Source organism: Lagopus leucura, unplaced genomic scaffold (assembly GCF_019238085.1).
Source record: "Lagopus leucura isolate 7727_CA_CO unplaced genomic scaffold, USGS_WTPT01 Super-Scaffold_100009, whole genome shotgun sequence".
In the NCBI taxonomy this organism is placed as follows: Eukaryota; Metazoa; Chordata; class Aves; order Galliformes; family Phasianidae; genus Lagopus; species Lagopus leucura.
In genome coordinates this window covers 13,247,212-13,270,147 of record NW_024962266.1, presented here as the reverse complement: position 1 = coordinate 13,270,147, position 22,936 = coordinate 13,247,212, and the positions used below count along the sequence as shown (strand labels likewise).

The 22,936-nt window shown below is 38.4% G+C and overlaps 2 protein-coding genes across 2 annotated transcripts; both read left to right on the top strand.

Moving 5' to 3' along the window:
* The first annotated feature begins 157 nt into the window (after positions 1–157).
* LOC122181302 (retinol dehydrogenase 8-like) lies at positions 158–9,528 on the top strand. Its single transcript, XM_042873719.1, has 6 exons — positions 158–2,281; positions 3,344–3,505; positions 4,689–4,868; positions 5,985–6,078; positions 7,591–7,774; positions 8,687–9,528. Exons 1-6 carry the CDS (start codon positions 2,185–2,187, stop codon positions 8,921–8,923), a joined length of 954 nt encoding a protein of 317 aa, XP_042729653.1. The 5' UTR covers positions 158–2,184; the 3' UTR covers positions 8,924–9,528.
* A 1,179-nt stretch (positions 9,529–10,707) lies between these two features.
* Positions 10,708–21,500, top strand: DR1 (down-regulator of transcription 1). The gene is made up of 3 exons (XM_042874178.1): positions 10,708–11,027; positions 15,956–16,119; positions 19,358–21,500. Exons 1-3 carry the CDS (start codon positions 10,808–10,810, stop codon positions 19,502–19,504), a joined length of 531 nt encoding a protein of 176 aa, XP_042730112.1. The 5' UTR covers positions 10,708–10,807; the 3' UTR covers positions 19,505–21,500.
* Positions 21,501–22,936: the final 1,436 nt, after the last annotated feature.

Below are 22,936 nucleotides of genomic sequence, written 5' to 3'. Positions count from 1 at the left end.
GACTGTAGGAAATTATGCTTGCTTTATTCCAGCAGTGTCTTTCAGATGTAAAGATGCGTGAGAAACAGAGAATTTTAATGCTTTTTTTTCCAAACTAAAAATCATAGTAAAAATATTGATTCAACTATACATTCCAAAACTTTATTTGCAGGTTTTCCAAAAATGCTGTACTGTATAGCTAGTATAAATGGCTAGTGACTCTCTAACACTGGTAATGGCATAAGCATCAGAAAGTGTAAACATGGTTATGAGGCCTAAATTCAAGTCAGATTGGTACAAATGTGATTTATGCACATTAAGATAGGTTTATAATTTGGAAAATCCAGCTAGTAAAGCTATTTTGAACTAGTGAGGTACAAAAATTAATGTGTTGCAGTTTAGGTCTTAGGCTTAAGTTATATGTTGATTGTATTAAGAGTGCATCTCAGCCAGAAAAAAAAAAAAAGGCTAGCTCTGTTATTTCAGGAGCTCTGCCGGTAGAATCATGCTAAACTCCTTGGTAACAGGTAGGTCACTTTAACTAGATGTGCCAACATGCTCCACAAGTCCAACTACTCAGTTTCCAGTTATTATACAAAATCAGGTGCACATTTCACAGCTGTTGATAAGTTGCACTCATATGAAATATCTATTCTGTGGTTTCAGATTATTTTTTCAGTATAAAAATCAGGATGTTGTGTAGTTTTGTTGTGGAAATGACTGTATTGTGTGTTTTAAATCAAGCTCTTTACTCCTCTAAATAATAGTAAATGAAGACCAGTAGAATTAATTAGACCATTGTAATAATTGAAAAATATTTTTTCCTCTTGTTCAGCAGATCAGTTTGTCTAGAAATTTGTGCATCAAAATTCCGACTGATGTTATAAAACAGAGAAACATGGAATCCTGGTTTGAGGGGCTTAAAAGGAGAAAATAACCTTTCTGTAATTACAGTTGTCACCACGCTAGTGGAATTCCACTAATGTGGTGTTGCATAAAGCCTCACTTGCCCCTCCCACATGCACTAAATATAAATGTGCATGAGCAGCAAAAGCAATTTTCCAAATAGCTGGATCAGCCAAACAGTGTTTGTACATAATTATGTATGTGAATGCTAAAAGCTGTGGTCACACAGTGTGAGAAGCCTGATGAATACAAAGAATCATAATTATATTTTATTACGAAGTTTTGGTGCTGTGTTCTCTTGTTGTTGGTCTGAAAAATTAATAATTTAACTTGTTGTACTGTCTACATTAATTTCCTCATTTGGAAACTAATGTAATTTTAGGTGAATGTTTCTGTGGAGTCCTACTCTTCTTGAGGTACTAACTGGTTTACATCTGCTCGAAGCCTGGAAAGCTCCTTCTTGTGAACTGTGTTGCACTGACATGGAATTACTGTTTCTTGGAAAACTTTATTCTTGAATCTGTGAATCGAAATAGTTCAAAGATGTCAGTGATTGCAAGGATGTAGTAAAGCTGACGTGCTCAGAGCCTTCCTGGCTGATTGTCCCTGCTGGTGTACTTGCTCACTTTCTCTTGTCTTGTATGGGAGCAGTGCCAGAAAGCAATGTGAGGAATGTGTCTAAACAACTTGTCTCCTAAATCCGCATCACATTTTTCAATTTACTTTTTTTTCTTAAAAAGCTTGTTAGGACTCTAAGTTACAAACATTCCCATTGGAAGAAGGCGTTGTGGGAATAAAATGATGTGTTGCTCTATTTCAAAAGAACTCTAAGTGCTTTAAAGCATAGAAAATCTGAACACCGTTAGCAGAAGGATCATGTTTTGAGCGTTTGATATGTGTGGCAGACTCAATGCCAGAAGCTGGTTGTGATTGTGGCAAGGCTTTTCCTTCCAGTGGTGTACAAAATGGTTATTCTACTACTTTTAAAAAAAAAAAAAAAAAAAAAACAACCAAAAAAACAACTTTTGTAGTTTACATGTCTTACAAGACTCATCTTGTTTTGTATTAAATACAGTCCATATTGACAGTGCAGATTATAAGCTCATGAAGGAGCATGTGTTTCTGTTTTTGTCTGGTTGGAGATTATCCCTTAATCACGCAGGGTCTAGGTGTGCATTTTTGGATTTGCCGACTCAGGAAAGCTCGAGATAGTATTAAAGGCCAGTGACACATTCTGCAGCTGCACTTAGGTTGCTGCTCCTCTGAGCAAGAACTCTTGCTTGACCCATAGTTGAAAAAATGGCAAGAAGAAATGTCCTTATTACAGGTTGTTCCTCAGGAATTGGATTGGCCTTAGCTGTAAAAATGGCAAAAGATGAACAGGAAAGATTTAAAGGTAACAACATTTCTGTTATTTATGTTTATTAAAAAATACATATATCTTTCAATGCAATAGTTTTGTTTTTTGTTCCCTGTTACTTAACACATTATAGTATTCAATCTGACTCTTTTCTTGTCAGTTTCCCCTTTTTATCATCAAGGAAATACAGTGCAGTTAAAATATGCCACTTCTTGTAAGCAAACAACTTGAAAAAAGCTCGAACTCCTGCATCAACTGAACAGATCTCTCTCTCTCTCTCTCTCTGTCTCTCTCTCTCTCTCTCTCTCTCTAATGCTTGTAGTTAGCTTCATCTCTGGCTACCAAAAAAATTTATTGAATGAAATGTTTGTGTCAATTTGAAGGCCAAAGAAATTCTTTTAGAAGAAATAAATAATAATCTTGTAGTTATTTTCCCTGATGTATTTGATTATTCTAACCCCATGCACCTATAAGAGGGTGAACAGAAGAAATGGGATATTTGCTGTGACTGAAAATGATTGGCAAGGTAAATATATCAGCCTGCAGGAAATCAGTTTCTCATTCTTACAGCATTTTACTGCAAGGGGGCTGGTTGCAGATACATAGTTTTATGGATAATTATGGTACAGTAACAAAACTAGATGATTATTATGGTACTTTTCAACCCAGGCCATTCTATGATTTATGTGGGGAAGTTGCCTGCATAAATGAGCATTTCTACAGCTGGAGGAAGCAGCTATCGTTTTTAATAGCTCTTTGTTAGCTAGCATGTGATTAACACAGACAAAAAGCATATATGGACTATAATATCATGTTTGGAGTATTAAAAATGACTCAGCAGCCTGGCTTGGTATTATGCTTGTGTGTTTTAGTTTGTGCATAGTGGTTTAATTCTCGTTTTTAGTTTTTTGAAGGTTTCAGAACCAGATTCTGGTTCTGGGAATTAGTGCTATTTTATGTTGAAAATCGGATCTTCCTACTTCAAGTTTTTATCTAGATTCTATTACTGACATTTAAGATACAGATGAAAAAATATTCTTTACACTGCTACAGGAAGGGTTTTAGTTCTGATCAACTGTGGCTTCTGGTTTGCTGCAGTGTATGCCACAATGCGGAATCTGGCCAAGAAAGATGCACTTGAGGAAGCTGCAGGTCATAATCTGGGCAAAACCTTGGAAATTAAGCAACTGGATGTCTGTGATGAACAGTCCATTAAAACCTGTGTGAATAGTATCCCTGACAGAAGGATTGATGTCCTAGGCAAGTACAGGATGTGAACAGATAAGTACTGTTTTTCTCCTCAAATACACTGGAGAAGCTTCATTGGTGCATTTTTTCATGTCATTAAAGTAACAGTCATTGCATAATTTACTCTGTTCATGGTTCTTTGGGCTTTGTGCAGGCATGAATTAAATCTCACTGTGTTTCTGTGAAGCTGGGAAGCTCGTTTTCTTTATTTACAGAGGAGAGGCTTGATTGCAGAAAGTGTTGGATAAGATGATGCAGTTCTTTATTATAAAGTGTGAGAAGAGAACTTTTGCCCAAATCTGCATCCTCATGTAGAAGACTTACCACCCTATAAACCAACCATTGCCCTGTTAGTCCTGCCTAATAAGAAAGTAATAGCATTCAGAAATCAGAAGTAAAATAACAAATGCAACGTTAGAGTTCTTTAATTTGGTGTGGAGAATTATAGTTGTGCTGTGCAAATAATTCAGCAATTAGTCTTCTCATACTCTTTTGCTAAAAGTAAACACTGACGTCTTAGGAAACACTGATATCTTAAGATGGAAGACGCTTACACTCTCAAGAATGAAATCTGAGAGAAAATTACAGAACTGCCTTTCTTTTGATAATGCTGAAAAAACTGTTTAACAAAATACATTTGCAAACTATATTATGATCTAATTTCTAAAATATGATAGTTTTATTGTAGAAAACCTGCTACTATGAGGGTATTGTGTGTGTGTGTGTGTGTGTGTGTGTGTGTGTTTTAAAGATGTATGTATTTCAAACAAACAAATGAAACCTAAAAGACAGGCTAAAATACCACCTAATCTGTCTTTTGGAATAGATTGAAGACTTAGCCAATGCCCATAGCATGGAACAGTAGGCTCTAATTCTTGCTGCTGAATGATGAACAAACATTGATGGTTCTTGACTCATTTTCCTGTAATCCCTTTCTGATTTAAAGAAAAAGGGCTGAAATTAATTGGTTGAAGTGCAAAATAAAATTGGATTAGAAGTGTAATTAAACAAAAATAAAAGTATATTTGCACAGCTTGAGTTATGCATTAACATCTTTTTGTTTTAACCTTTTCTTTAAAGATTATTTAAGGATCGTTTAGTGCCTAATCCTTTCACTTTTAAATGCTGTTCAGTGAAGATGACAAGTTAATGTGTAGGAAAGTTATTGGTCACTGTTGTCTTCCATTTTGTGCAGTCAGCAATGCTGGAATGGGGCTCATCGGACCAATTGAATGTCAGACTATTGATGAAATGAAAACTGTGATGGATACCAACTTCTTCGGACTGGTTCGACTCCTAAAGGAGATTTTGCCTGACATGAAGAAGAGAAAGAGCGGCCATATAGTTATAATAAGCAGTGTTATGGGAATACAAGGCAAAGTGGTCGTTCTTTTTTCTTTATTCTTAGAGTTCAGTATTCAATATCTAGGGCATAACTCTTAGCTGGAAAAAATGCAGGAGCTAGCATCTCTAACTACTGTGCTCTATAACACTGAAGTTCCAGCTATTCAGTAGACAGCATTTGGATGATGTTTTTATGCATTCCAATAACCTGTGACTCTGCACAACTACTCAAGACCTTTAAACAAGAGAATCTGCAGTATATTTTTTTCCATGGGAGTAAGGCTATCAGTTTTAACTCCATTTCTTATTTTGTCATTTTTTATTTCCTATTACTAGAGATTATCTGAAAGAAACAAGATTTAGTAGTATGAGTTTTTACTATTGGAAACGGTTGTGGGGATGGGCAAACACACTACACCCTGCAGTGTGGTAAAGGAATAAAATCCAATAACATCCTGCACTACTGTACCACCTTTTAATAAAGCTTCCTCTCGTAAACTCTGCAGAGCTAGTTTTAGCAAAGAATAATCATGCTTCTACTCTTGCGTTCCATCTAGTCTTAACTGTATATGTGTTGCAATTACTAAGACAGTGGCATTATTCCTGCCTGGATTGTTCTGGTGAGACGAATCCTAAACAATAACAACCCTTACAGTTTGCCTTAATACAGTACTTCTCATTCTCCTAAATACATTGTTACACTTCTTTTTACAAGTCCCTCAAGTGCAAACTGGATCTCTTGCATAATCAAACCTCCCACATTGCTCAGCATCTGTGTCTATTTACTGCCTATTAAAAGTTTTGCTGGTAAATGTGAATGGTATTGTGTAAATAAATGCATATTATATATGCACTTTTATACATTAGACTACAAAATACTTATCCAAAGAGCTCACAGCATCAGCTAAGAGGAAGAAGAGTGTTAGTCAGCCACACTTTTCTAGTATAAGCAATTTTGAGAACATATGCAAATAAATCAATAGTAATTAGTGTGGTTAGTGTTGTTTCACTAGACCAATATACACAGGTGTTTTTTTAAATGTTTTCCCAGCAGACCACAGAAATTCTGGGAAAATACAAATGTTTGTAAAAGTAAAATAATTATTTGTTGAATACAATTCTCAGGATGTTCTATTTGTACCATCAGGTATTTTATTTAATGATGTTTATGCTGCATCTAAGTTTGCAGTGGAAGGATTCTGCGAAAGTTTAGCTATACAAGCACTCAAGTTCAAGCTGCAGTAAGTATTGATCCACAGATGTAAACTGTTCTTGAGACGGTTTTAGATATGGTCAGAACTACCAAACAGATCCTTAAAGCTTGTTGCTATCTAGGAGAAACCCATGGAAATTGTACATCATGAAAGGCATAGAGATGTCCACATTCTTCACATGCTCTATCAAATAAAGTTTTGATACGAAAATAAACATACTATCATGGGCAATTACATGCTTTTATGAATAATACTTCTGAGAACAGATTCTTGCATATACTAAAAATAATAGTACAGTAGAAATAATATTACAAACCTGTATTTTCCTTTTCAAAGGAATCTAGAGATAAAAAAGGTGAAGGACTTGGGGAGACAGAGAAGGGGGAGTAGAAGGAGGGAAGGGGAAGATGAAGATCACACAAATTCATCAGAATAGAACACGGGGTGAGATTTCTACTGGGACAGGAGGTTGAAAGGAAAGCAATAAGAATGTGATGTAGTATTTCTTAATGTTTAAGACAGTACTTGAGAGAATGGTGCTGTTCATTGTGGTACTTCAGTGTTGGATTTGTCACACGTATTCACACTGGAACTATTTTACGTGTGAAATTCAAGAATTGTTAAACGTCGCTTGCATCTGTGTGTGCTTGAGTGTTTAGCCCTTGTGCTGTGGGAAGAGACAGCTGCTGACATGGGATTCCAGAGACAAAGCTGCCTCCAAACTTTGATTTTGCATAAGGCTCTGAACAGTCTGGAGGGATTTAAAATAAGTACCGCGATGAGATTATAAGACTATAATACTGCACTAGTTCTGAAGAAAAGCCTGACCAAAATTGAACCCTGGAAAGAAGCCCTATCCCAAAGAGTGTTTTGATAAACATTGAGATTGGTTAATTACTACCTGAACTAGATAAGAGCCGACCAGTAACTGTATTTCTGTGACTTGCTGCAGTACCTATTGATCGAAATCAGATTTTTTGTATTTGTTAGCAACCAAATCTGTCTGTCAACAGCAAAATTCTCAGTATTTTATGTAATAATGTAGGGGGATCTATGTAACGCTGACAACTTGACAAAAGGTTCATGTTTGGGTAACTCCACTCTCTTTCAGCTACTGTTATCATGGGAAAACCATTAACAAAAACAAATCATGTGGGATTTTGTCCAGAAAGTAGAAAGTAATTAATTTTTTATCATCTTTAAGTTATTTTTCTTTGTGTTTCTGAAGTTCTTGTGGATAAATAATCATCAGATTCTACACTTCCAAGATAGCAAGTAGCAACTGCACTTCTTTCTGTCATGAGTTAACTTACAGTGCCTCCCTGAAAGATATGCTGTGCAGATTTTTCTACTCTGTGTGGATGGATAGCAGCTTCAGACCAATAATATGACATGGGCCACCTTGATAAGACATAACTTCCTATTGTTTGCTAGCTCAAACTCAGATTGCAACTCTTTGGTATACATTTTTAAGAAGCATAGAAAGGTACATTTCACATGGAGACCAGTAACAATCTGTCTGCCTTTGCTTTTGGATAGGTTAAGTCTGATTGAACCGGGTCCAGTGGTTACAGAATTTGAAAGAAAAGTGTTTGAAGATGGAATGAAAATGGATCTTTCAGCTGCAGATGAGGAAACAGCTGACATGTTTACTAATATTTACCTTAAAAATTACAAACAAATTTTTCAGAGCCTTGGACAAAGTGCTGAGGAAGTTGCAGAGGTAATTCATCAACAATTCTTGTTTTTCTTCTTAATTTAAGAATGCACTGGTTCATTGGTCGTTTTTGTAATTTTGTTTTGTATTTATTGTTGTTTTGTAAAAATGTTAGATTAAATTACACTGTATTTGTGTGACTTAAAAGAATTTTAAAAACTTAAGAGAATCTCAAGAGTTATGAACAAGACCCACCAGAATATTAAAGGAATATTATTTTTTTTTCCCACTTAAAGGCAGGTGCTAATTTAAATACCCTTGTGGACACATTCTTTTACACATCAGCTTGTCAAATCTGGCCATTCCTCACTGTTACATTTGCACAGGGTTTCTGGCTGTTTAAATCCTCTCCTCTCTGTCTCACAAGTAGCTCTCCACAAATGTGAGGCGAGTGTGAAGTTGACTTGACTAGCCTAGACCACAAAAGGCACTATAAGAAATACTTGGATGTCGCTTTTGGTGTTCAGGGCTTTCTTTGGGAAGACAGGTGGAGGCAAGTTATTGAAAGGGACAACAATTTCAGATGCTGACTGCTAACACATAACACATGCTGACACTGAAGCTTCCCTTGCTGTGAAGTGCATTGTTCTGATCCTTTTCTAGTAAACTCAATTTAACTATCTACCTATTGTGAGCAAATAGGGATAATTTTGGAGGGCTGTGCAGGATTCTTTGTATAAAGTGCCATCACTGTGGAGTAGAGGAATAAAAATAGGATTATGAATAAATAAGAAATAATTCTAGCCTTAAATATTTGAAGAAAAAATTCTAATGAAATTCTAATAAAGCTGCATACGGCATTTCACATAATTCTAGCATTTCAGTCATCTACTTTTCCTCTACTTAAATGAAAACCAAATTTTTAATTTACTGTTTTAGTAAAGGTCCTTTAATGACTCCTCTTGTAATTCCTGGCAGCATACAGTAAAGATAATACTTGCGGAAAATCCACCTTTTCGCCATCAGACAAATACCTTGTATACGCCTATGACAACACTGAAATATGCAGATCCAAATGGAGATCTACCCATCGATATATTCTACAAAATGGTTTTTCATCATGACAAAATCTTCAGTGCAAGTCTTAACTTCATCAAATTGCTGAGGTGGAGAAGCAGAAAAAGCTTTGACCTGGGAAAATCCTCATCACAATAAGTATGAGATTGTACAAGCTGGAATATTAGTTACAGCTGCTGCTAACGCCATGTTGTTGTTTGTTCTGTAACTGTATAAAGGCATTCAAGATCTTTGAGCTTACATAAGATAATCACCTCAGTTTATGTTTATCTTTAGTCTGCAGGACCTTGCAGTTAAAATCCTCTATCTACAGGTTTAGTCCATCTTAGCAATTGCTATTTAGAGTTCTCTTTTTGTGGAAAGATAAACATTAACTTACATTCTTAAGTATTTACTATCAACCTGCTTCCCTTCAATTATAATCTAACACGCACTGAGATGTGTACTGTATTAGGAGGCTATTAAGAATTAATAATTATATTTGATATATGAAAAGTTTCATTGATCTTGAAGAGCAACAACTAGAGTATTTATTATTTCTATTGAAGCTAAGGTATTCTGAATGCTTCCTTTAGGTGCTCTGACAAACGTATTAGAGGAGTGTTTTTTTGTTTCGTTCCGTTTTGCTTTTAACAAATCACCTCATAACACCTTGCTGTCTTCCCAGTAGTTTGGTAGTTTTGGTTTTTTGTTTGTTTTTAACAGAAGTAACTACTTTACCGAAAGGAGACAAGGCTGATATTATTGCTGATAATTTTTACGTGGAAAAAAATTGCAAATTCCTTAGAATTCACCTTTAAAATAAATAAAAATGCAAGTCAATACAGCAGAAGCAGCTGAAGGTGTAGCACAGACTTTTCTTCACCCAACTTTCCTACTCTGCATTTACTCAGCTGCAGTTCTAACATAAAGAGAGCCTTTCCTCTTCATTCGCCAAGGACCCGTGCTTCCCCAGGGCTGCTCCCCAGTTTCACATCACTCCCTGACGTCAGCCCTGCCTAGGGCTAGAGGCTCGTGCCCTCGGCAGGAGGCACCCAGCACGTTCACACTGAGGCTTGGCCGTGCCTCGGGCGTCAGCTCTCTCCCTCCGTCAGCACACTCCACAGTAATTCTCCTTTCGTGCCCGGACTGGCAGCAGCCCGGCCCCACCTCTCCCCACAGGTGTGGACTGAGCCCAGAGGCAGCCCCGGCGCAGGCAGTGGCTGTGGTAATGCAGCGTGTTTCACACCCAGCCGCGAACTCCCCAAAGTACCCGAACTGCCCCGTACCGGATGAGCGTGGTTTGGAGTGCTGCGCTGGGAGCCCCACGGGCATCCCGCTCACGCCTCAGTTTGTCATCACGGAGCCCAGTGGGGCTCAGAGCAGAATCCTAGAATCATTAAGGGTGGAGAAGACCACCAAGAAGCCGAAGTCCGACCATGCCCGCTCGCCACGTCCCTCAGTGCCACATCTGCAGGTTTCCCGCTCGCGGCCAATGCCGGCGGCTGCACCACGCCCCGCTTCAAGCAGCGCCGGGCACCTCGCCGCGCGCACGTGGCACGGCCTCGCGCCCCCAGCACTTCCGGTGCTCGCTGGATGAGGGGGAGGAGCCGGGCGGCGGAAGCGCGTTCCGACTTCCGGCGGAAGCGGCGCTCCGCGCAGGTCGAGCCCGTAGAGGGTCCGTTTCCGTCTCGCGGCAGCCTTTACTGGTGCCGCCGCCCGGGAGGAAGGAGTCGTGCCGCGCCGGTGCTCCAGGGCTCGCCTTCTCTCAGACCGCTCATAAGGCGGCGGCGCCGGCGCCCCGGAGGATGTGGCGGTGGCGGCAGTGGCAGGCGCCGCGGCCAAGGGAGCCCTGAGCCCGAGCGGCGCTTCCCGGCCCCGCGTCCCGGCGCCTCGCCGGCAGCTGCTTGCCCGTTGCTCTTCGTGCCCCTCGCCTGGCGCCGACCCCGGCCGCGTCGCCTCCCGCTTAACCTTGCCGGTTCCCACAAGCTCGAGAGCGCGGGAGCGGGGTGGGGCGGCCCTCGGGGGCCGGTGGCGGCGAGGATGGCCTCATCGTCGGGTAACGACGACGACCTCACCATCCCCAGGGCTGCCATCAACAAGATGATCAAGGAGACGCTCCCCAACGTCCGCGTGGCAAACGATGCCCGGGAACTGGTGGTCAACTGCTGCACGGAGTTTATCCACCTCATCTCCTCTGAGGCCAATGAGATCTGCAACAAGTCGGAGAAGAAGACCATATCCCCGGAGCATGTCATACAAGGTGAGCTTCCGGCAGCACCGTGCCGTGGGCCGCGCCTGTTCTACTCAGGTGTGAGAGTCAACAGGGGAGCATTAAGGGCCTTAGAGATGCAACGTGTGGTCCGGCCAGTCGGTGCCTTGCGAGGGAACGCTGTCTTTGGTTTGAAAGATGGCTGTGTGCTGGGCACCAGCTCTTGTCTCTTCGTTCAGAGAGGTGTGATGCCTGGAGAGAGGTCTCTGAGTCCAGCAGTCTTTTTCAGGCTTGTGATACGAGGGCTGCTCTTTGCAATGGCAGTGCAGCTTTCTATTACAGTGTGTTTCAAGGTCCTGAGCTTATTGAGTGCTCAGGAGACAGGCAAAAGGCCCGTGATTGGGCATGTGGGTCTTAATCTCCTTGCATGGACTCTATAAAAAGTGAGATACTTTGCCTGGAATTCTGATCGTTTTAAATCAGCTATTCCTGTCTGTTGTGGGAAACACGTAATAATGACATATTCCTTTGTGTTGTGCTCAGCTGTTGCCTTCTACTTTGCCTTGTTGACTGAAAGTTTTCTCAATACATCTCATTTGCTTTTCTTTATGTTCTGCCATGAGTAGGGAGGTTCCTTGCCTCGTGTGTAAGTCTGCAGCAAGCATCTTTTGTCAGGAACCATTCACTTTGCTGCTGAAGTAATGGTTGTTGATACTAGTGACTGCTGCAAACAAATTGATAACATTGATCCCTAGAGTGTTTCATTCTGTTGTTTGGTAGAGCTCTTGGCAGTAGTATTTGCCATAGAGGTATTTCCAACATTGTAGTGGTGTCAAATTGTTTTAAGAAACAAAATCATAAGACTTTCTGTTGATAAACAGTCAAAATGTTTTTTCTTTTGCTGGTCCCAGCTTGCTCACCAGAAGAGTTTCAATTACTTGACAGGATTACAAACAGCAATTTGGTAACAAATCAAAAGCAATGTGCGTGTACATGGTTGGAGACCATCTGCTAATGTTATACACACAAGTATTTTGCTGAGCTCTGTGTCATTGTCTTTGAAAACTGCTTTTGTATTAGGTCTGGCCATTTTAGTCAAATATTGCTGATGAACACTCTGGAGAGAGATGCTTTTTCTGATGTTTTTGGAGGTGGAAGGGATTGTTCCTGGATTTACTGCTCTCCTTGCCTGCAGGAATGTGCTTGTGCTTCCCCCAGATGTGGTCAGTTAGCAGATGGTACTCATTTCAAGGGTGATGGTCTAGGCTGTTCGTTTTGCAGGCAGCAGAGACGTGTACAGAGGCATAGCATATTGACATTTCCATTGGCCTTCTGACACTGTAGATATTTGCTGCTTTAACTTACCTTAATATAGCTTCATGACCTCAATGCTAACAAATTCAGTAGTTGAAATATATGTTTGTTGTGATCAAGAGGTTAACCCAGTCCTTTCAATGGCTTCAGTCAACTCCCTTAGAAATTGTGTGGAGATCACATCACAGCTAAACAGGCTGCTGCCCACAGGAATCCTTTTGCACCCTCTCTAGAGCTGGATGTAGCTGTCTCTTCTCTGACACTGGCTTTGTGAAAACTTGGCCATTAGGGAAGATAGTTCACTGTCACATGAGGTTGATGATATGATTGTTCCTGCGAACAAGAGGTTGCTAGGTTAGAAGCAGGGGCTAGGGGAAAAGAGGGGGGAGAGGCGCCCTTCCAGCTGGTGACATCCTGCCACTGGGCTGTGTCAGAACTAATCTGAAACTGCAGCTTCGTTGTTGTAGTTCCGTGTCTGGAGCAGCGATACAGAGGACACACCATTGCGCTAGGGAAAAATGGCTGCATGGCCACATACTGGGCTGGAATGCTTTCCCTCGCTGCTGGGTTGTTTCAGATGAGTGAAGTCCTTGCAGTGTTCTTTTGTGTGGTAACACAAACACTTGACTGGCACAGTGCCTATGGACAGCACAGGGAAAGAAAAGCAGAGGCTTCCTGCATCCTGAGGGAGATCTGGTGTGATAGACTTACTTGGGCTGAGCCAAGCACTCACCACTAATAATAAAATGTGCATCTGCTTCCTGGAGAGTGCCAAAAGATGTCAGGGCTGTCATGGTCTGAGTGGAGATGGAGAGCTTTTGCAGCAGTTAGAGACACTGGGACCAGCTGTGGAAACAGAAAATAGGCTCACTTGGTGGATCTGTAAGTTGTGGTGAGGTGGGCTTTTTGAGAAGCTGGCCTTCTATTGGATTCTGAATGTGCTGACATTGGAAATCACCATTTTTTTCAAGCTGATTGCTTGGATTACTTTGTCTATGTGAAGCTGAGATGTGAGAATTGATGACATGTAGCCTCTCTTCATGGGCTGTTGGGATGTTGACACTGTTTAGTTAATGCTTTAATGTGAAAAACTTGAGTTTTCACTGTGGAAGTTACTTTATTTTGGAAGGGCTATGAAGATAAACATCTCAGATATGAGTGACCTGATTGTATTAAAAACAGATTTGGAACTACAAGTGGTTATGCTAATGGATTAATCAGGCATCTTTGCCTTCATGCAGTCTTTAAGAATGGGAGAAAGCTGAAGAAAAAGGACAGGTGTGATTTGACATCTGTAAAAGTTTCCTTCTCCTTACCTTTTAAAAGCACTGTGTTTTGGGATCCAGCTTTTGAAATTATGTAGGATTCTTCTAACATCTGTAATATATCAAATCTTCAGCAGCCTGAATAAATGTGTAGACTTAACACTCTAGAAATAGAAAGATTCTGGATTTTGGTGAATGGGTAGTTCTGCTCAAGTAGACATTTATTCAGCATTTGAGTACCATGCTCAGTACTCAAATATCTATATACTAGATACTATATATATATAGTATAGATACTACTATACTATATAGTACTCAGTATATCTATATATCTATATATCTATCTATCTATATATATATATCTATATATCTCTTTGGAAAGAGGTAGAGGCTTTATTCCTTCCATGCATGTGCTCTGTGAAGCCACAGTGTGTTTCAAGAGAGTGAAATTCTGAAGTTCACTGCCAGTAGTATTTCTTTGCAGCAGGTGTAATGTTATTGGTGTATTTGTATTGAGCTGTTTTGTGAATCTGTCATAGTTACATCACACTTTTCTTTTGCAACTGTTCCTTGTGTTATATTCAGCATGTAACTATAAGTTCTTTCCATTAATTTCCATTCTCTTAAGTTGCAAGTACAACTTGCCATTGATTTGGGTTGCTGCTCATACTCCAGTGCAGCAGATTGCCAAGCCTGATGTATCAGTATTCTTTTGGTGAACATCTGTGTATTCACTGTGATAGTTCATCTTAGTGAAGTTCGACTTGTAGAGCTCTTAATGCTAAAAAGGAAAAGCTTTGAGTTTGAAATAGTTGAATGAATTTACTGTTTACATTTTAAAATTAAATGAGTTCCTTAATATTAATAGGCTGCTTAGAGAACCAGTTCTGCACCATCAGATGCGTTTGCCTCCTCTCTGCTGAGATTGTATTAAACAGGTTAGAGAAGGCTTTTGGTGATTCTCATAGAAACTGTGGACTAATTTGAAATGGTTCCAGTGTCTGCGTGGGCTGAGGTTGAACTGGCATGCTGTCTGGAGTAATTTAATTATCTCTAAATTGGTTCGTCTCTTAACTTCATTTTTCTTAAGAAATAGGTATTATGTTAAGTCATTTGCAAAATGTTTGCCAAATCTCTTAAAAGCATGGCAGTCCTGCTGCAGTGTGCTGCTAGGTTGAAGGCAGCGCGTTGATTGTCTCCTTGTATGTGTTGGAAGCCACAAGTTTACAGAGTGGCTCTGTGTTACTGTGATGGCGTGCCCTCAGTTACGGGTAGGAAAAGAGCACTTAGAAACATGTTAAAAAGTAGTCTGACCTACTGTAAATCGGAGTTTGTTTATAATGTTGTTCATATTTACTGTTATGTAGTTTATTTGAGTGTGATTTCTTGGAAAGTTTATTATGTAAGGTTGCAATAAAGTAAGATAAATATTAAAACAAGTATAATTCTATAAGGAAAACTCAGACTTGTGTAACTGTTGGAAATGAACCAGGTGTTGAGTGAAACTGGGGCTTGTTTCTAAGTAGTTGGTGTCTGTGTAATATTGCTAGCCTGTTCTGTTTTAGGTTCTGCTTTGGGGTGTGTGTGTATGTGTGTGTGGAGGCATATGGTAGCAAGTGGCATGTCAAAATATGCCTTTTATCATATGTCCTGCCTGTTTTGCTTTTAACCTTTCTTAACCTTTAAAAACTGTTGCAGAATACAGCTATTCTTCGCATCTCCTTGGGCAGGTTGAAATGCTGTGTTTTAGCTCCTGAATGCATTTTCATGTAGCAATAAATACGAGGATTTCCATTCCAAAACAATAAGGAGTTGTATGTAACTGTTTATGTAGAATATACATCTCTAGCTTGTTAGCATCTGGAAAATGAATTCAGGTATTCAGATACAAAGCTAAAGCATATTTCTGTGGTTATTGTTGTCCTTATTTCTATCTTAATGAAAGTTTTCTCTGTTATAGGTAGATGATTTAACTTTTTCTGAAGACTTGCAACAAAAATGAAAGACAGAATCACTGAGAGATTAATGGATCACCGTTCAGATAGGGCATCTTGGTTCTGTAGTTTATGTATTAATCTGATATGCAGGACATGAAGATGGAGGCCTTCTAAGTGTAATGCCTCTCTAGTAAAATGAATCTGGGAGTCTGAGTGCTTTGCAAGCCAGGACTTCTTGCACTTCAGTAAACTTTATATTTCTAGCATGCCCTCTTTAGAGGGCGTAGAAGAAGAGGCAGGGAGAGTAGCTGTCAGATGTTCTCATGAACACAGCTTTTCATCACAAGTGACAGAAAAATGATCAAATGCCTTCTATTTTTTCAGAAATGTATGTTTAGGGTAAATGTATGTAGGTATCTGATATCAGAAACTTTCTAAAAGACAAATATTTTCTTTTTTCTAGCACTAGAAAGTTTGGGCTTTGGCTCCTATATCAGTGAAGTAAAAGAAGTCTTACAAGAATGCAAAACCGTAGCACTAAAGAGAAGAAAGGCCAGTTCACGCTTGGAAAACCTCGGCATTCCGGAAGAAGAGCTTCTAAGGCAGCAACAGGAATTATTTGCAAAAGTAAGTGAAGCAACGCAGCACTTACACAGATGAGGTTGTAATAATTAATGCGGTGGATCTACTGCTGCGAAAATGTGTACACACACCTAGAAGTATTCCTTTCCTTGTTGACTGCTATAGCATCCAAGGTGCTATTGATCTTCTTGTCCTGTTTGTATTACAGAAAGTCAGGTCAATAAGGAAGATACTGTTTGTGGTTATTCCTGCAATTTGACACATACAAATTTTATGCTCTAGATTTAGAAAGGATTTTTTTCCTCCCCTGCTACTGAGACAGGTACTTCCATTGTATTGCAGTAATACATTAAGAACTACTTAGCTGAGGAAATAAAAAATGGAGGTGCTGTTCTAGGAATTACCATTTTTAAAAATTGCATTTAAAACATGAATATCTCTTCTGTTTGTGACCATCAGTGCACAAATCACTGAGGCTTTGAAAGAAACAATTAATTGTTAAAAAATTCTAATTTGTCCTTTCTCATCTTTATTTACTCATGGCAAGATTCTATTTGAGTTAATTCATGCATAAATTTTTAAGGAGGCAGTTGAAGCACAGGGAGAGAATTTGCCTGCAAATACTCCTTCATCCCAGTTTTACCTGATAGTAAATATTTCCAAGTTTAAACAACTAAAAGCTAATTTTATTTATCCTTCTACGCTGTCTTTCTGTCTTGTTCTCAGTATGACAAGACAGTCTTTCTCTAAACTAAATGGTGTGAAAATAATCTTTGCTTTCTGTTTTCTCTTACCCAGTCTGAGTCTTGTTTTCTCTATTTACATAATTTTATTTCCTCTGAAAATGCTTATTCAGTTGTTACTGTGCCTGATTACTATGACCTCCTTTCCCACCACTTAACTGTACTTTTATCTTGCTGAAACACCTCATAACTGTTGGTTTTGTGTTATAAGGTGCCAACTATGTTAATCGTATTTGCATGATTAATTTTTTTGCCAACTAAAGCTTAGCATGCATAAGGCTCTTGTCAGCATGCATTGAACTAGGGAGGACTTTTTTTGATTGTACTATTATTGGAAAGACCAATGTGGCTGCTTCTGATTCAAGGTTTAATTTATATATAATAGTTAGCTCGATTCATGGCTTTTGTGTTTGTTTTTTTTTTTTTAACTATTGTTTAAAAACTTCATATAGTCTACAAAAAAATGATAGATATATAGAACAACAAAGATAGTTGAAGGGGTACAACCTGCTAAGTAACATAAAACAAGAATGCTAAAGCCATTGCTACTTTATGTAGGCCACACTTTATATACAGGATTGACCATGTGAAATATGTTTGTGTTATTTTAAATTCTATAGTACTGTGCCTAAATTAAAGGCAATACATGCTGGTTTAACAAAATTGTCTTGATTTTTTTTTTTTTAATATGATTTTTAAAAGTATTATGTTATAACATGGCAAATATTACTTAATATTATATTAAATTATACTTAATTTACTTAAATTTAGCATAATTGATTTATACTTAAGTCTGTACTAGGATGATAGTGAATATTTGAAGTCAGTCTAATTGTTCCTGCTGATGTTCACGCATGTCTAAAAGTATCTGTAAGATGAGGTCATCAACAGAAGGGGTTTTTTTAAGGCTTCCTTACTAAAGGTTGCTTCTAAAGTTCCTGTGTAAATGGGTTGCTCAATAAATGAGTTCACTTTACCCCACGAGCTGATACGGCTTCTTAGTCAATACAACTCAGTGGAATTTTTCATCGCTGCAGCTTTTGAAAAGACTTAAAATGATCATGGAATCATAGAATCACCAAGGTTTGAAAAGCCCTCCAAGACCATCCAATCCAACCATCCACCTACTGCCAATTTCCCCCAGTAAACCATGTCCCTTAGTTCCACATCTAAATGTTTCATGAGCGCATTCAACAATGTTGTCTCCACCTCCCTGAGCAGCCCATTCCTGTGTCTGACCACTCTTTCAGAGAAGAAATTTGAATTTTTCTATGTAAATGATGTAAATGATAGACAGTGACAAAATGATCCATCCAGTGAGAAGTGCCAGGCCTCTGATTGCTGGTGTGCTCCTGTGTATTACTTCAGTAAGTGTACAGTCAGCTTAATTGTAGCAAGGTTAGTGGGGAGGGCTATTGTTAGTTTGTATGTGATCAATATTTATGCCTTTGCTATGTGTGCAGATGCTGCAAATTTACAATGTCTTCTTTTCCAACCTTTTTAACTTGGCTACCACTTAAAAATACTGAAAAACCCTCACTGGGAGGTGCTGAACAGGCTGAGAAAGTGCTACACTTCATACAGCATAGGAAGGTTTCTTTTTTTCGTGTATACTAAATAGGTAAACTGGTTTTGATCACTGTTTTCTGAAGCACCATCTTTTGGTGTCATAAAGTCTGAAAAGCTGATTTGTTGGTGCTTTGGAAAAAGAAAGGAAAATTTGGTGAGCGAGTAAAGAATACTGAAGGCTTTTAATTTACTTTCTTCTAATGTTCATTCAAAACAGAAATTGAAACTTTAACACAGCGTTGAAATCAAAAATAGTTGCTGAAAAACAAGAGAAAATGCTCTAAATGGGAAAATGGGAAGGTACCGTGTGAACTACTTTGAAGGACTTGGTTAGAACATCTTGTACCATGAAGTACAGATAATGTACTCTTCTGGAACAAAGACGTTTCAACCTGCCCATCCTTATTTAAGAAGAGCTTAGATTGCTCTGTTTTCCAAAGATGGCTTAGCAAAGTAAGATAATGGCGTTCTTCATTTCCATGATTATTTTTGTTGTTTTGTTTTTTGTTTTTGTAATACTATGTGCTGTGGGGCAGGGATGCAACTGGATTACTTTGTGATTGCAAACTTTCTGTTTGTAATCAGCAGAGTGGGACTGTTCTCATCTCTGAATGGTGGTTGAATGCTAACAGGCCTTAAAACTGAACCCTGTATTTTTTTCTCGCTCTGTCTTGTCTTAATTTTTCCATTAGTAAGAGGTTCAGCACAATCCTTACAATGAAACTAAAGAGGTGTGGACTAATGTACTTGTTCTGGAAAGCATAAATCCTCTAAATGTTCAGAGGAAGAGCAAATAGAGCTAGTAGGAATAATGAAGGTATTTCTAGATATGTTTTTGTGTGCACATTTAATACAAAATTATATAAAAGGAATCTGCAGGTGCAGATAAAACTGCTTTTTTAGCCTAAGTGTGCTAGAGATTCTTCACAAGTTATATAGTATGACCTTAACAATTAAATTCATGTCTTTAGGCTAGACAACAGCAAGCAGAACTGGCACAGCAAGAGTGGCTGCAGATGCAACAAGCAGCTCAACAGGCGCAGCTTGCTGCTGCCTCAGCCAGTGCATCCAATCAGGCAGGATCTTCTCAGGATGAAGATGATGAAGATGATATCTGAAATTCACCAGCTGGGTTTCTGTCTTCACTAAGAAATATTTTTCCTGCACAATGAAAACAGTGAAATGAATGCTTACCTGTAAGTTTGTATGCATCATGGACTGGCAGTTGGTATTCTAGGGGTGTCTGCTGTTGTGTGCTGTACATGTATAAACTGTCTTTTTTTGAACTCTTGAAGATTTAAGGTTCAGTATCATATCGACTTTGGATTTTTAATGGTGTATATGGAAATTTTAGATAGCAGTGCGTCACTTATTTGATCAATAAACAGTGTTACAATAAACAACAAGTTTATAAAATATAGTGAGATTTATACAAAAAGCTCTAAATCCACATTTGCATTTCTTCCCTTTTAACTAAACTATGAAATCTTACTTAGAATTTTTAATTGTTTTGGGGGGGAGTGGTACAGTAGAGGTAAACCATTAATGGGGAAAAAGTCAAGTTCAGCATAGTACAGTCTTGAATTCTTTGTTCTTTTTAAAATGCGGATATATATGGCAATAAATATTATAAATGCTCAAATACCACACTTGTTACAATTTGAAAACAGTATCTTTCCTAGCTTGGTGAAAATGTATGTTTAATAGGAGTTGTACAAATTGAATCCTTTTTGGTATGGGATGGAAAAAAATAAACCCATGGTTTTATTACTGCATCCTTTGACAGTCAGTCCCGACTGAGTGTTTTACTTCGCAGACTGCCCGTTTTGGGAAACTAACTCTTCTTATTGTTTTGCTCCAATTTAATGTTAACTGTTGATGTTATTGCGTAGTCCAGATATGTTCATATTGTTGAAATATAAAACTGGAACTCGATGAAACAGAATTGTTCTGGTTCCACTGATGTAACTGGGAATGATTCAAGCCTATGAAGGCAAAAGCTGAAGCTAAGAGCATGCTTACAATAAAAGAGGGATTTTATTTAACCTTGATAAGTCATCGTTGTCAGCGTAATGCTAATGTTTTCCACACTAGGTTGCTGCTGGATTACTAAAATACTTTGAAAGATAACATTTTCATCACTCAAATTGGTTTGTAGGTAAGTCCAGGTTTTTGACAAAGTATTCCCCAAAAGTGATGGGTAAGACATGGAACAGAACTGTAGCAGTCCTTTTGATAGTTGATTTGAAAATTCTGTTGATTAATGGATAAGCAGCTGTTCTTTGTGTTGAAATAAAGCACAGTAGTGTCCATTACTGGGTTTTAATGTGTTACTTGAAGTAATACTGGCATATCTTCTGGTACTCTAATCTGAGCAGACTAGAAAAGCCACTTGCATACTGCTGTAGATGATCTCATAGCTCTGTAATAATGCAGTTTGTTTATTTTAACCTAAGACCTCAGCAGGTTGCTCTAGTCACAGATCCTGAGGAGGGCAGCAAGTTTGTTTGTGTAAGGATATAAATGGAAAACATCATGTCCATTTTTACATAATGGTCCGAACAAGGTAGAATTGGCATATATTCAGGTCTGAGTCCCTTAGTGACTTTTAAGTGTGAGATGCATTAAGTTTCATATAGAGTAAATGTGAACACTTCCTTAAATGCATTCATGCAGTGAAAACTCAGAAACGTATCTCAATATTTAAGTTAAAATGAACGAAAAACCTTTCACAGCTACTATATGATAAGTGTTAGGCAAGGTTTGATTAAGGAAGTGGTTTTCTGTGAAGGTTTAAGTACCAAAGGTAGAAAATCTAGTCTAGTGATACAATGTTAATGTGCAGTGTTGGCTTTTCTAATTTGTACTGTAACACCTTCACACCTTTCTATTTTAAATGAGTCTTTTTCTTTTAAATAATATTAGGAATATTTTCACCCCTTTATTTTCTGATGCAGAATTCAGGTTAACATTTTACTGCATCTGGTATGTGTGGTGTAATATGTTTGGATCCTTGTGACCTTTCTTTTGGACATTCTTGTGCTTTTTTCATATGCTGTATTCTTCAAGCAATAAAATTCTGATGTGTTTTTATAAAATTGCTTTTATATTTAATGAATAGTCTGCCTTCTTCATTGCATTTATAAAGAAGAATTTTAAGACTAATTAAGCTCTCCTGTTATTTGACCCACTGAAAACTTTTTGTGACCAGAGACTTTTCAGCCTGAGTGCTGCTGGATGGCATTGCTGTTCACTGGGGTTATGTGCTTGCAGAGAATATTTCTGGGCTTGTTTTGCTCTCTTGGGAATTGCATTTTGTATATATGCATTTTTATAAGCTAACCTTCATCACTTGGGAAGTTGGCCCCAAGTCCTGTAGATCAGGTAGCGTCCTGTTAAAACTGAAAGTATTTCAAAGGGAAGACCACAGGTCTGGGGGAATAAGAATGTATGCTAGTTTTCTGTTGAACTGATTTTACATAGACAGTCTTGCTTAAATTTTGAGACCGCTTCAATTATTCAGGCGTTTCAGCTCAGGGATAAAAAGTCAATTAGTGGTGGCAGATGGGAGAATCTTCCCTGGTCATTCAGTAAATTTAGGAATTTTGTATTACTTTGCTCTTGTGCTTCCATGTGCTTGCTTTTCAGTGAAGATGAGATTTGTGAATTTACGTTACTGCTGAGTTTTGATACTGCAGATATTTATAGTGTAAATTGGATTAGTAAACTGTGTGGTTGCTGTGTCTCAGAAGAAACATGTAGTGGTGTGTCTTCCTTAAATGTTGAGTTTGTTAGATCATCAGTGGGTTTTCCATAATTATTCTGACAGTCTGTTTCAGAGTGCTTTCACTAACTGACCTTGCAAAGGCTTTATTTTGTTCTTTTAATGAAGCTGTATGTCTGCATTACATTGTGGATGTGTAAATGAGGTAACAAGTATGCTAGGGTGATAAACTTATGGAAAGGAATAGATCCTTTGAATGCTTGACTTGGAGGTGATTCTGTTCTGTGCAGCTGTGCTAGAATGCAACTAAGATTTTGCAGCAAAATGATGAGACAACGAATCTAACCAGGTGCAGCAATTCCCGTGCATCAATCATTTGTGCATCCAACAGAGCAAGGATTCTCCTGTATTTATAGGCCAAATCCTCTACATTTATCAGTCATTTATCCAATAAGTGGGTTTTGCTGTATGGATAGTCCTGGTATAAATTTGAATAATATGAAGAAGAAATGCATTTCACATGATGTTTTGTTTGTTGGGGAAGGGGAAGTTTGTTTTTGACTCATGGCAGTGCTTTATTGTAATGTCAACTACAGGAATCCAGAATGAAGACTTCTGTCCCACAGCCTGAAGCAAATGTTCAGGTAAGAGTTGACACTTTTCCCGCTTAAAGTAAAGAAAAGAAATGTAAGAGTTGCTATGCCTTGTATGTGTGGGATTGCGATTTATAAGAAGCATACTAAATCGGAAAAAGAATACATTTAGTTTTAAGGTTGAATGTACATGTGATTAATCTTTATAATAAGTTAGATGTATTTCTTTGTGA